This window comes from Macadamia integrifolia, unplaced genomic scaffold (genome assembly GCF_013358625.1).
Source record: "Macadamia integrifolia cultivar HAES 741 unplaced genomic scaffold, SCU_Mint_v3 scaffold866, whole genome shotgun sequence".
Taxonomy (NCBI): domain Eukaryota; kingdom Viridiplantae; phylum Streptophyta; class Magnoliopsida; order Proteales; family Proteaceae; genus Macadamia; species Macadamia integrifolia.
In genome coordinates this window covers 116,894-131,770 of record NW_024870563.1, presented here as the reverse complement: position 1 = coordinate 131,770, position 14,877 = coordinate 116,894, and the positions used below count along the sequence as shown (strand labels likewise).

General features: G+C 38.5%; 1 protein-coding gene across 1 annotated transcript; it reads right to left on the bottom strand.

Annotated features, from left to right (window-relative positions):
• Positions 1 to 8,344: 8,344 nt before the first annotated feature.
• LOC122070259 (60S ribosomal protein L35a-1) lies at positions 8,345 to 14,519 on the bottom strand. Its single transcript, XM_042634382.1, has 5 exons — positions 14,325 to 14,519; positions 14,170 to 14,205; positions 13,811 to 14,039; positions 13,653 to 13,695; positions 8,345 to 8,658 (listed from the first exon to the last, which is right to left on the bottom strand). The coding sequence occupies exons 1-4, from the start codon at positions 14,354 to 14,356 to the stop codon at positions 13,654 to 13,656; spliced, it is 339 nt and encodes a 112-aa protein (XP_042490316.1). The 5' UTR covers positions 14,357 to 14,519; the 3' UTR covers positions 8,345 to 8,658; position 13,653.
• Between the last annotated feature and the right edge of the window lie 358 nt (positions 14,520 to 14,877).

Sequence of the window (14,877 nt, the reverse complement as noted above, 5' to 3'; positions counted from 1 at the left end):
TATCAAGGACTATTTATTTCTTTCCTTGTGTTTTCTCCTTCATTTTAATATGCTTCATGATAAAGGTAAGTCTTATTACTTTATGTTCTTCAAATGTTCATGTTTTAGTTTTCTTTTGTCCAGTCTATATATTGTCATGCCTGTTGATTGCACTCGGTATTATGACATTATATGGATGATCATCTCATGATTTTTTCACATAGGATGTTCTCTTTCTGTTATATGTTCTCTACACCTTCATGTAGTTCATATCTCACTCTTGCCTTTATAGTAGATTTAGGTTATTATATGATATTCATATATTATTTTTGTACATTTTAGTTATAACTCCCCCAAACCCGGGATAAGGGAATGGTGCAAGCCTCATGAGCGGAGATTGTAAGACCTAGAAGCTAGAAAGATAAGAACACAACATCCCTCATAAGCGGAGATTGTAAGACCTAGAAGCTAGAAAGATAAGAACACAACATCCCTCATAAGCGGAGATTGTAAGACCTAGAAACTAGAAAGATAGCAACACAACATGAGCAGAAGAGGTGTCAAAAAGTAGCAAGAACTTACAATATGTACACTTGTACGTAAACTCATGGTCCTAAATATTTGCAGTGGACAAATTGTTCAATTCCTTGTAGGCATTTTCAGAATTTTTATGCCTACTATTTGGATTCACATTGCACTAAAATATTAGCATTTACATAAAAACTCTAAACGAAACAAAAGATGAATGGTCTTCATTCTCTCCTCAGACATTAGTCTCCCAACCTCCCTGGAGTGAAAGCTCTGCTAAGAAAAGAAAATATTCACAAGGGTGAACTACCACAACTCGGTGATTAAAACATACTTGAATTATTCCATCTGAAACATACATAATAAAATCAGGGTTTCATAACACATTTATGTTCATATAAATATCCATTATACATATCATCACAATTATACATAGATTGTCATATTCATGCTTTCCATTTCACACTTCCACTTCACTTCAATGCCATAACCACCTGTAGTGGAATAGTCACCATGTGAAGTCTCACTCCTATTTCCCCCGCTAAGTGAGAGTATCCATTGTATTCTACTCCCGCTAAGTGAGGTACACCATAATTCATAACGAGGGATGTAAATGGATCAAATTCGGATTGGATATGATTGGATCTGAATATTCCTTGACTAGATTTGAATCCCCTAAACGGATACCGATGCAGATCGAATTCGGATTTTGACTATCCGTTTACTCTCTGACTTATGTAATCCAGACCTTCCTTCCCCTAGTGAATTCAATTTGCTCTTAATCCATATTTTTAAGTTGTCTTAGCTCTTTTTCTCATTCTCTAGAACCTGTCTAAACTTCAAGAATCCTCAAAATCATTAATTGATTAATTAATTGGATCGGATAATTATTTTTCGGATAATTCAGATTTGGATATGGATATCCTTTGACCCTTTGACCAGATATGGATACCCCTCAATGAAAATGGATGTGAATTCAAATTCAGATTTTGAATATGCATTTACATCCCTACTCATAACACATCAAATATACTCATTCCTTCTTTCCCTGCTAAGTGAGGTTCCACACAATTTAGTACACTCACTTCTTTTTTCCCCATTCATTGAGGCACCCACACAAGTATCACAACACATATTAATCTTATACAAATAACCATAGTTCAATAAATCACAATTTTCCCATTATTACACCACATACATACAAATGACATTCATATCTAACACAAAACATTACTCTGTTTTAGAATAGACATCCATCTAATAGCATATTGGTTACCATCCAATTCGAGGAAATAACTTAAGTTCCACTCACCTCAATCCTCATGCTTAAATGTCGCCTTGATAATCACTCAATACATGGCAATCGTCCCCTGGTAGCATACACAATAAACTCTCTTAATGGACCATGGTTCCACACATCATTACTCTTTCAGCAAGGTTCATATTAAGGGTATTTTGGCCATATAAAATGAAGGTTTTAGGAGATGAATTGTCATGCTAATTGTATATTATCAAGTAATGAATCCAATGTAACTAGAATCAAATCAATCTGAGTTCGGATGCGAAAGTTACGACCATTTTGTGTAGTTAGTCTACCAAACAAGGGTGATCCAGCAAGACTGCTTCACAAGAGGCATGCTGGTTCCCCAAACCGGCAGAAAAGTGGCATGTTGGTTCCCAGACTGGAAATCTCTCCCTAATAAACCCTATGGAACGTCTATTTTCACGCAGCTGGTGCACACCAGTTCCTCAAGTGGCAAGTCGGCAGATCCAAGAGGCATGATGGATCATGCATAAAAGTGGATTTTGAGCTCTAACTTGAGTCTCTAAGTCCCAAACTTAAACCCAAAACACCATGCACTGCTTCTTACCTTGAGCTTTCTATCTAAATTCATTTTTTGAAATCCTAAACTACATTGATACAAATATTTCATCGTGCATCCAAAATTTAAAATCAAACTTACCAAATTCCTAAACTTTGATGTGTTGCTCTACTTTCTCTCTCTTGCCTTGTAATCCCTCCCCTTGATTTGGTAGTGGATTTTCTTCAACAAGGTGAAGCTCTTGCTCAACAAACTCCAACTTCAAGCATGCATGCCGAAATAATACAAAAACCTAAGATTAACAACTATTATTGTTCATTCCAAACTGATCTTAACTTCTCTCTCCTTGTACTCACAACAATTATTCTTTTCACCTCCTTCTCCTTCTCTTTCTAGGAAGTTTAGGCACCTTGCACCTGGCCCTTCTCTGCAGCCTTCTTAGTTGCTGCCGCCGCCGTGACAGACAGTTTCTTACTATTAATCTTCATGTCCAACACTGTATGAAAAAAAAACAAAAAAAAAAAAAAAAAAAAAAAAAAAAAAAAAAAAAAAAAAAAAAAAAAAAAAAAAAAAAAAAAAAAAAAACAAGCCATAAAAAAGGGGTACAACAAGACCGAGCTAAGGACCCTCACCCTCGTTGAGTTCCTACTCACATAAGAAGGCCTCATCCTACAACATCCGGACACCCACAACCTCTCTGTCAATGCACATTTGCACCATTTGGTGGTCTTCCTAATCAAGTGTGGGGGCTCGGTTCAGCTTGTTGAGAAACTGCTCCAACCACTAACACCTGAATGGGTTCCCTGCCATGGCCACGAAAAAGAACTGACCTTTCCACTTCTTCACCGAGGTGGGCATGGCCGTGAAGAACTTAATTGTGGCATAGGGCCTCTTCTTGTCTAGACAGGTGAAATAATACCACCCAGAGCTATGCTTCTACAGAATGAAGAAGTGGCTAAAGACTATTGCACTAACGGGTCCGGTCCAGCTTGGACACAAATACATCAAACCCAAGGAGGATCCTCCAGGAGTTTGGTATCAATTGGTTAGGCGATAGATGCTAATGGCTCAGCACTGTATAGACAAGGTAGAGCACCAGAAGTCGGAGGTTGTTTTGAAAGGCCACTCGTACAAACACACCTCATAGCCATCAAAGGAGTCTGCCACCTTGTCACCTTCGGGCACTCGGAGCACGACATCCTTCGATATCCGATTCCTCTTCCAAATATTGTTTACAAAGAGGGTGCTCTCGGAGGAGCAAGTCTCATGACGTTGCCCAGAGGAGGAGACTAAGCCCTGGTCACTCCCTTCTTCCTTGGACTTGGTATCCTCTGAACTTTTACTCAAAGAATCCTCCCTTTCATCAATATCTGAGGCCTCACCCTAATGACCTATCGGCATGGTGGGCTTGAGATCCAACTAAGCCGCCCGAGATATCTGAGGGTGAATGATAGCTAAAGGAGGAGGTTGATCATTCATAACCTCCCAAGGAGATGGCTCTACCACTTGAGCTCGGCCACACCCTCGCTCTGGTACATATTGAGGCAAATCCTCAATAAGAGGATTGTGAGGCAATTATTAACTTACTAGTGTCGAGCTATGGAATGCAACTTTGGACTGCTACTCAACACTGAGCTGAACACTTGACGAAATCAAGCCAATCACCTATGTCAAACTGAATTGAGCTTCAAATCTAGCACGACAAAAATGAAGGAAACTGTTGTCCTATTTATAGGTGCCAAGGTGGTGGAGTAAATGGCCCTGGTGCATCGGAATAGATGGTCCAGATTGAGTGATGACTATTTACGAGCGCATTTAATGCTTTGTTAGCCCCGACCCTGAGAGATGATCCGAAAAGAATAACCGCACTAGACCTCCCTCGGCATGATTGGTCTGAGGCCTTGCTGACTCCAACATACAGACCCCGACCTATTGAAGTTGGGGCTTATGATGGGCCAAATAATGACCAGCCAAACCTATATATACACGTGGCAAAGACTACATAAGTACCGATGTACCAACCTTCCTGTCAGGCGACCCGTGCGTTGACTCAGCTCGGCCATCTGCCATCTGCAAGATGACCTGTGCTAATGCTTGACCAAGTTGGAGGCTTGGTGTACAGGTGACCAAATTTGGGGATCAAAATCCTCTGTTTTTCCCATTCATGTTTTTCCTTATTTTGCTATCTGCAGAACGCGACACGTGGACAACTTTAAGACCAACGCACCGGATGTAATAATCCTCACCCAATCTTGACCGTTGGTCTCTTTATTGTCCACGTGTCGCGTTCTGCATGTAGCAAAACAAGGAAAAACATGGATGGGAAAAACAGAGGATTTTGATCCCCAAATCGGTCACCTGTACACCAAGCCTCCAACTTGGTCAAGCATTAGCACCTAGCCTCTAGCTAAGTCAACTATGTCTGATCTGATCTCAATGGTTGTGGAGCGATCCCAAGGATCTTTCCCCGCCAACTCAACAAATCTTATCACTTGCCATACAAAAGAGCAATCTCTTAAAGCTGATTTGTCTAACCAATGACTCTCCAAGTAGGGAATCGGTTCTCTATTTTGAAAATAACCTAGAGGGGGTGAATAGGTTATGCTAGTGATAATTTAAATCTTTTCAATTACTGTGAATCCCAAGTGTGATTGCAAAATATAAAAAGCGGAATAAAAGAATCACAACCACACGAGACCAAGATTTATAGTGGTTCGATTCAACCTGAGTCTAGTCCACACCCTACAAGATCCCCTTGAAAGGTATTCCACTAGCTCTTCCCTTTCAGTACAGTAGGTAGGAAGGGAAATTTGTATACAATCTTTTAAGGATAAGAGTATCTGTACAATCCCTTTTTCAAGTAGAGAGACACCTTTACAATCTCCTTTAAAGTAGAGAGACACCTTACTCTTTTAAGGATAAGAGGATCCTTACACAAACTTAAGTACAATCTAGGACTTAATGTAAAAACAAAGAAATAAAGTAGTGGAATAGAAAATGGTTACCTCTAGTGTGGTGCAAATGAAATATGCAATAATGAAATGAATGCACCTTTTATAAATCTTCACTAGTCTTTAACTTGAATAGAAAAATGAGGAAGACTTTGATAAAGACTTGACCTCCTTCTTATAATGCCTTTTGACTTTGAATGCTCTCAAAAGTGTGCTCTAATGCTTAGAATAAATTGATATTTAATTGATAACATTGGTGGTATTTATGGGTGAGTTTAGGTGGCCATGTTAGGCAGTAAATCTGGGTTAACGGTCATACTCTGGGTCCACCAGTCGACCACCAAGAGCCGTTGGAGCCAAAAACTACCTGGTGGAGATCATCCAGGCAAGATCGATCAACCGAGGGTTTCATCCGGTCAACCACCCCCAAGCTCTATCCTGCTTTGACAGATTTCTATCATACTGACCAATTGTCAGTATTTTCGTCATATCATTTGGGTCAGACCTCGAATTGACCCGATTCCAGTTGCGTTGGAATCGTGACTCGATTTTCTACAAATTTTATTAAGGGTCTATCTCTTGATACCGATTTAAGATTACCCAAAATACCCTTGAGTCAGGTCAATGTGGTTTTCACTAAAATTTCACTCAAACATATTTTTCCTAATATGTTCCATACCACTTAGGGACTTTCATACTTGGTCAAAGTATGTCCTATGGTCATTCTAATATGATGCAACAAATGCATGAGGTGTGTGCATATATATATATATATATATATATAGAGAGAGAGAGAGAGAGAGAGAGAGAATTTACAAATTACAATGAAGAGACTAATCTATCCTAAGCATCTTCATCTTTGCTTGATACTTGACTTCTTTATCTCCACTTGATACTTCCACTTTTGGCACTTCATCTTCTTTTCTTATTTTTTGCAATTCCATGTCTTTGAGCTTCATGTCTTGACTCATTGAAGCTTGGATTCTTGGAATACACTTGGCTTGACAAACTCTTCTTGTATAGGCATCACTTAACAATCATGGTTAAAGCCATTATTTGTTTGTTATCATCAAAACACATTTAGGAGTGTGGGCATGTTCCCAACATATTTGGATTCCCCAAGATAAGGATCCAGCTTCCTAATTGCTCTCTCTCCAGAGATCTCCTACCCCAGTAAGAAGTCAACTTCCTAATTAGACACTCCTGACAAACATGGACTCTTGCCAAATGAGGACTCTCCATAATAACCACTAGCCAACCACTATAAATACCAAAGTAAGCTCCCAAAAAGGGGATTGATTCTTTTAGGATTTGAATCACCTGTTGTGAACTTTGACTTTGGCATCCGAGAGTTCCCTACCAGATCAGGCCAGCTCTCTTTTGTCAACTTTTCTGTGCATGACTAGCGTAGAACACAGTCATGCAATGAAGATCATCTTGATCAGATTTCACCACATCAGGATACTTTATCTTAATGTTTTGTTTGGTTCTCATAAATAAAAATGAAATTTGCATATATCAATACCAACACGCCACATGGCATCCTTTGGCATAAGAGGACGAAAAATAATTAGTATTTCCCCAATCGATAATTGAGCTTTAAGGAGGCTCAAGACGCTCACACTATCTATGAGTAATAGCATTTTCAACCTCAAAAAATATACAAAATAGATCTTCAAATGCTCAAGGAAGGAGTACACAATTAGAAGAACAGAAATGCCTAAGATGACTTCCGGGAAAATACATGACAAATACATGTATGCCTTAAAAAACTGAAGGACAAATATGATCTTGGATAGATTTAATTGGCAAAACATATTTGTGATATTCATGATTCAAATCCAAGCGAATGTTTGTGAATCCTATTAGTAAAAAATATCCTACTGATATCTTGTGGAAATGATGATAATGCTAGTGGCCGACGCATTATCCATTCATGATGCGCTGAGGATGGTAGGAGATCGACGAGAGCACTACACTGGAAGTGAGAAATGGCATCTCATATGCCAAATGAGTAGCACTAGTAACACTGCACTATTATTTAGAAGGGAGAAGATTTCACCTCGTACTGATGCAGTGATCAATCTTGCCAAAAAAAAAAAATAGATGCAGTGATCGAAGGTACAAGACAACCATCACATGTTGAACTGATTTCCATTCATTGTGGCCTTCGGAAAATCCGGTCCTATCCTCATGGTATGGCATGGAATGATTATGTGATGATTCTAACCAATGGATAGATGTTTGGATTAGACCATTCCACATGTTGATTTTTAGAACTTAATTTATCAAACCACGTATTAATACCTTTCTTAAATATGTTTTGTTTGAAAAGAAACAGAAAAATTCAACTCATGTCTACTTCTATCAGTTGGTTTTGGTTTGTTTGAACCAGTCTGATCACAGGCACCATGGTGTCAATCTAATGGTTTTGACACCAGTTTCGGTTGAGAATTGAGTGCATCCAAAACATGATCCAATAAAGATGCACCCCATTTCGAGTAGACAAAGACCAGACTTCTGTGTGAAAATTGTTTGCAGCTGCTACACCAGAGCAGTGAACATCGAGTGGCTGGGAATCCCTTGGAGAGCATGCCTAGATAGTCCCAACCATCCAATGTCCATATCTCACGGCTCGCTGCAGGAGATGTGGACTCAACTTTCCACCTTCACTTGAACTAATTTCATTAATGATAAGGGGGAACATTGAACTCCCAACCGTCTCCCTTGGGGAGAGAAGAAACCAGGATGCCAAATCGTAAGGACTGTATTTTATTTGAATATTATAAGTCCAACTAACTGATTTAAAGGTGGGGGCGAAATTCACTGCTATTTCTCGTATGGCACGTTAGCACACGACCCAATTACGCACTAATAATCACAAACTCCATTTGACCTTAAAGAGCAGGAAAGGCAACTAAGGCCACTTCCTGTAAAATGAATGCTATAAAATGCCTCCTAAATGCTTTTCCCACCCCAAACCGTGACATGCATAAATCTACCATACGTAGAAGGCTAATGTGCAACATTAAGTAAAATTAATAGCAAAGCACAACACTTAAGTTTGAAAGTAAAATCAGGATAAGAAATAAGGTATATTAAAAAAAATGGTCTAACGCAGGAAAACAACTTGCAACCTGAACACCCGTTGTGCCAATTAGCAAGCAAATGGGTGAAGAATTCCATTTCTAAAAATAGACAAAAACAAAACCATAATTGCTCTATTCTTCTTTCTGAAAGACAACCAGAAACAAAACTAGCTGATGTAGCTCCGGAATTACAGAAACCTCAAAACCTAGCTCCAGGTAGACGAAAAATCCCAAATCCTGAAAGATCCTCTGCAATCTTAAACATCGCGTCTACACATACAAAAAGTACTGCACCCGAAAAAAAAAATGACATTAATTAGAACCAGAAAACATTACCAAACTCACTAGAATTCCAGGAATAACTACACAAAAGAACAATGCTTAGAACAGTTAGAAAGGCTAAGCATTATTATATCTTATATTCAAAGCATATAATTCCACCAAAAATCATACACAATTAGATATAATTCACATTTTAATTAAATAGTATACACTTAATCTAGTGTACTACTTTACCACACTTAAAGAATTGTTTAGCCAGAAAGGGCCATTACCCAGTGCTTGTCCCCCCTATGCAAGCTACTCGGAGGGCTGAGTTTCGAGTCAGTCCTAAGCTTTGGCATTTTTGCGCAAAATGTCCACCCACGAGCATAGTTCAAAATCTCAATTAAAACAATGAAGATTTTGTTAAACATTTCGGTTTCAGCTAAGGTAGAAACAAAACCGGGTAAGCCTCAGTAGGAATGCAGGGTTTCAACAGAAATTTCAGCATTTCATCCGAAACATTGGTTTTGAACCAGTTTTATAAAAAAGCAGTGTTCAAATCAGATTCGTGAGTTTTAGTGGTTTCGCTTGTCAGAGGAAAACTCAAAATAAATATCTCAGTTTTTGTATTTTGGCAAAATCACATATAATTTCTTGCTGGAACAAAGTGTTGGGGACAGCATTTGAGCAAATTTGTGAAAGATTCAAACTTCGAGGTATTCCCTTTTTCCCCAAAGATTCCTAGCCTTCCCAAAAACTCTCTATGTCAGAGGAATAGTTTTAAAAAGGTGTTTTAGGTGCCGTTTGATAACACTCTGCGAGAATGCTTCTGGTGTTCTTCTATTTTGTGGGACTGCAAATAGAACAGAAACACGTTTTGCATCTGGTTCATTTTTGTATTCTCAGAATGAACCAGAAAAAAGGATGACTTTAGAATAAATTGTAAGAACACCAAAAAAGTGTTTTGTTTGTTCTTTTAACAAGATAAAAGAACAAGGCCCTTTCCTTTTTTCAACTATTCCCAATAAAAACTCATCAACTCACAAGAAACCCTTGGAAAGGGGGTCTCAAGTCTCAGCACCGTGGACAATCTTCTTCGAAGGATTTTCGTCTCTCTCTCCCTCTCTCCTGGTGTAGTTTTTCACCTCTACTTGTTGTCTACGAGGCTAAATGTTCTTCTACTGTGATTATTTTCAAAACTGGAATCAGAAATAGAAGCTGGAGATGTGAGAGAATTCCTTATTTTATTTAATTGGACGATTTCATATAATTTTTTTTATTCTTCTGTTTTATTTTTGTTTACACTGTGCTGAAATGGTTAATCCCTGAAATTTAGACCCTTCTCTATTCCCTCTTTCGTTACTTTCTTCCTTCTTTCGAATCTCAGGGAGACAAAACCTGATACTGTCTTCAATGGACTGATGAGGATTCCTTCTGTGTATGCTCTCTGTTTGCATTCTGGGGTTACAGTTGATATTCAACTGACGCGTTTGGCAATGTTATTGTCGAGTAATTCCATAATAAATTTATAAATTTCAGCTTCAGGTCCGTTACTTATGTTCATTTGTTTTTAGCTGAATTATCAAGACCTCAGGGTCAATGGTAAATGATCGTTGACTCTGTAGGCTTGAAAATTGTTTCTCTGCCATTATCCACTGTTGTATCCATCTTATCTTATCATGATTGAAAATAAAAATAAAAAATCTAAGTAATTGGCGGTAACACCCATGAATATTCTTCTTCCTTTAGTTATTTTTATCCCCCCCCCTTTTCTTATTATTATTATTTTTTACCTTCTTAGTGGCTTGTTTTGTTGGTGAACCCTCATGGTAAAGTACATGTAAAGATGCTCATTATGGTTTGATTCTGTGTAGAAACTTCATTGAGTCTTAAGTGATAAGAACTGATTTTGTATAAAGTGCCAACCAAATGCTATTTTTGTTCTTTTCCTGTTCTAAGGACATTTTTGGAAGAGTTTTACCAAACGTTGTTTCTATTCCAACAGGCTGTTCTCAAAGAGTGGGATTGAAAATGAACACTTTTGTAGAAAGAACATTCTCCAAGAATTGAAGTGTTATCAAATGGCACCTTAACCTTGGGTGTATACTTCTACTTTACTTGTCCGTTATGACACTTGCAAGGTTCAAGGTATCGGGTTTGGACTAGGTTTCGACTCTTGGGGAGACCGAAATTTCATCGAAACCTTGAAATTTTGAGGAAACCAGTGAATTTTTCTCGGTTTCGTGGAAACTTAGGTATCGACCCCCAAACAATGTTTTTTTTTTTAACCTGATTTTTTGTGTACATCCTATTTTAGACATTTCTAACACAATCACATCATTAGTTTCATTAAAACAACACATAAAGTCATACTTGTGTGGTGAACCAAAGGTTCGGTAATCATTACGCTGAGTTGTTGACTGAAATATGTTGTAGGCAAATGCATTTTAAAAAACAGAAAGAAAAAAAAAAAAGCATTAATATACAAAAAAAATTCGGCCACCGAGAATGCGTAGATCGGATCCTCCTAAGTAACATATCAAAAATTTACATAATTCTACTCTATTTACAAGTATATTCTAAAAAAACAAAAATGATTTTTGGGGAAGTTAGGACTTACCCTTTTGGTCCAAGCTGTCTTTCTTATGTAGATAAAGCAAGAACCACCCTTAGATTCAACTTTGTTAGGCAAAAAATGGAAATCTCCATTGTTTCCCCAAGTTTCCCACTCCGAAGAAAAAAAATTAAGAGAATGTCGAATTCTACTAAAGAAGGCTTGGGTTTCTTTTCAAACTAACTTATATAGGACCAGTTCAACCCTTTGTTTCCTCGAAATTTCCCATGTTTCAACCGAAACATGGGAAATTTCATCGAATTTTGTCAAAACATATCGAAACATGGTCGAAACCTGTGACTTTTAAAAATGACAGGACATATCGTTTCGACCCCTGGGGATACGGTCGGAACCTGAGAAATTTCGCAAGTAATTTCGCAGGTTTCGACCGAATTCTCGAACCATGGACACTTGTACAATTGTATTTGTAATACTTCGACATAATGTAATATTAAATGGTTTTTCTTCATTCCTAATTTATATATTAGTTTTTTCATTGAATTTTGTATGTTATAATACTACACGTGTATTATAAGCTATATTTGAGAAAGTATACATCAGGGTACAACATACATTACAAACCCATGGTACAAAACCAAACTATCATTTTGGATGTGTTTCTTTTTACAATCTAAAGGTTCCAATACAGCGTGCATTACAAACCTATTACAAAATGAAACTATCAATTTGGATGTGTGTTTTTTTAATTATTATTTAATTTAATTTATTTTTTTTAACAATATAGACATTCCAATATGTTTAGTAATGCTTAATTAGAGTTTCCCTGAAAAATTCGGCCATTTTAACCACTGAAATGGCCAAACAATATGGCTGATAAAAACATGTAGAGTTTCAATCGATTTCACTCGATGTCCGAAATATTTTGCTCTATAATCCCGAACATTCCCCTCAAGACTCAAACCTAAAAATTTGCCCTCGTAGCCCGAACCTTTCACCATTGCTCTAAGCAATAAGAAATAAAACAAATCCAAAACCACAACCTAGGAAGCGAAAATATGTTGCTCAAAAGGAGGCCAAAGGCATGAGCAAAGGCAAGTAACTTCTACACTCTAAATACTAGAGATCTCCCAATTTAATCAGATGGTACGATAAACATGGCACAATATTGACCATTTTAGCAGCTGAAACAATGGTTCAAGGAATTGGGTTCTAATCACAGAAATTGGCCAATTCAAAAATCATAATCAGTTAGTACCAGTCCTTATACAACTCGATTCAAATCCCCCTCATCTAAATCGGCCAATCCAATCCACCCAAACCTATACATGCATGATGACCACGTAGTCCCCCTTTACTGAAGATGACCATGTGAAAGTGTGTAGTGTACTACCGTCCACTGAAGGAGAGGGGCAGGGAGAGGGAGAGGTAGATGGGACTTGGGAGTCGGAGTTGAAGAGAGATGGGAGCCTCTCTTTGGATCTAGAACTTGTGTAATCGGAGGCCCAAGAGCTCAATCACACTCTTGTGCATCTACAGCTCCTTAGGTAGATCATGCACCAGGAATGCCATCCAAATTTTCCTTTTTTTTTTTTTTTTTTTTTTTTTTTTTTTTTTTTTTTTTTTTTCTGCATTCTTAGTAGCAAGAGGAGCACAAGTATGCAACAGTGACTCTTGATAGGGATCTTGGTTGTCATGTCTTTGATTTGTTTCTTGTTGGGTCTCTGGTCAGGATCCTAGTTCTCTCTCTTCTATTGTAATTCGAGTAGAAGTAAATAATGAGCTGGATGCAAAGATGGAGATGTGAGTTGGTAAGAGCAAGAGTTCGGTATTCTATGCAAGAGAGCCTCATGCCTACACTCTGGAGCAGTTAATGAGGGGCTTCAACAAAGATCCCTGTGGGAGGAACACGACCGGAAAGACTGGAAAGACTTACAAGGCTCTTCTCGATAACCAGCTAATAGTGAGCATCAAGCGATTGGAGCTACAAGACAATGATTACAATCATAGCAGAGGATGGGGAAGAGTATAAGAGGGCAAGGCCAAAAGTGAAAGGAGAGTTGTAAAGGGCGGGGAGAGGGAAGTAGGAGCTAGAGACGGATGGTGATGTCTAGAGAGAGATTGGAAAGTGGCAGATATCTACAAAAAATAAAAATCTTACCTATTTTTTTTTCTAAATTTTTATTATTTTTCTGCCCGATTAAAGTTGATCTTTTGGGGAGAATTGGTGCCCGATTACATGAAAAATAGATGAAACAGAAACCTTTAGCATTTGTTAGTCTCCACTACTGACATAGCTACATGGGCATATGCATTCTTTAACGAAATGGTAGGAAAGGTGCAAAATCCATTTGCGAAATTTATCAAGCCTATATCTAAAACCCCATTTAACAAACCTAACACAATAATGAATGAAATGGAAGGAGAGAAAGGACTGCAACGATACCTTAAATATTGCTCGGGTACATGAAAACCCTAACCCTAGAACCCTGAAAAACAGAGAAAAAGTTAACAACTTCCAATCAGAGTACAAAATCCCTATACCATGAATGGCAACTTGAAAACATGAAGGGCACCGTTGGGAGGAGTAAACTTATGCTTTACCATGGATTTGGGAGGCAAGTTGGACTTGAACTTAGCTCGGACTATTCCACTGTTACCGTGCGGCCTATTGACCTTTCCCCAGATGCATCTGTAATGCGATCCGTTCTTCTTGACCTTAGCCTTGTAAATGTAAGCCATTCGCTTGCCGCAGTACCATGCGACCTCCTCCTTCGTGTTCACGCCCTCAATCTGGATCAACGATGTATTCGGGTACTGGTTGGATTTCGATCTAAACCAAAAAAAAAAAAAAAAAAGAAAACATAAGCAAATTTTAAATTAAATGAATACATGATACTTCTAAGGAATTCACATCAGAAAAAGAAAAGGCGGAACTTGTTGAATGAGATTGCAGATATTACCTTTTGTAACCGAGGATCGTTCCCCTCACATACAGTCTGAAAAAAAAAAGGAGAAGAAACTGAGAAGATATACATGAATCTTAAGCTTCTAAAGAGATGTGAACAAAAACAAAGAATTCAGAACCAGCTACTTGCAAAGTAGAGATGAAGATAACCTGACTCGCTCTCCTTGACGCCCCTTCACCATTTTGAATCCGATCTCCCTCGTTCGCGGCGCGAGTAGAAGATAATGCAAAGGTCTGAAGGTCTGCTAAGGGGAGAGAAAACCTGTTTGGGAAGTAGAAGATGACGTTTTATAGGTAGACGTGTAGAACTCGATGTCTACAGAAACTCCGTTACTTCCTTCCGTCCTACTTCGAATGTCCAGCACTAAACTCGTGTGGGCTACAGGTAGAGGGGCTATGCGTATGGCCAGATGGGGTTAGATCACCTGTATCTGCTAATTACAACCATACGATCTGCAAAGAACTTTTCTACCAAAAGAAAAAAGGGATGATTACACCGTCCTCTAGGTGTGTAATAATGACCTTGGGCTAGGTTTTCTAACCTTGAGGGTAGGTTAGTAGGGGTGTAAGTTTGGGCTTGACGATCTGAACCCTATTTAACTTGATTATGAGGGTCAATTGGGTTGGGCTGGGCTGGGCTGGGCTGGGCTGGGTTGGGTTGGGTTGGGCCTGGGTTGAGGCTTAGGCCCAGTCTGACCCGATT

Coding starts and splice junctions, on each gene's coding strand:
- LOC122070259 (XM_042634382.1), bottom strand. CDS start 14,356: ATGGTGAAGGGGCGTCAAGGAGAGCGAGTCAG. Junction 14,206..14,324: donor CGTCAAGGAGAGCGAGTCAG/GTTATCTTCATC, acceptor TTTTTTTTTCAG/ACTGTATGTGAGGGGAACGA. Junction 14,040..14,169: donor ACGATCCTCGGTTACAAAAG/GTAATATCTGCA, acceptor TTTTTGGTTTAG/ATCGAAATCCAACCAGTACC.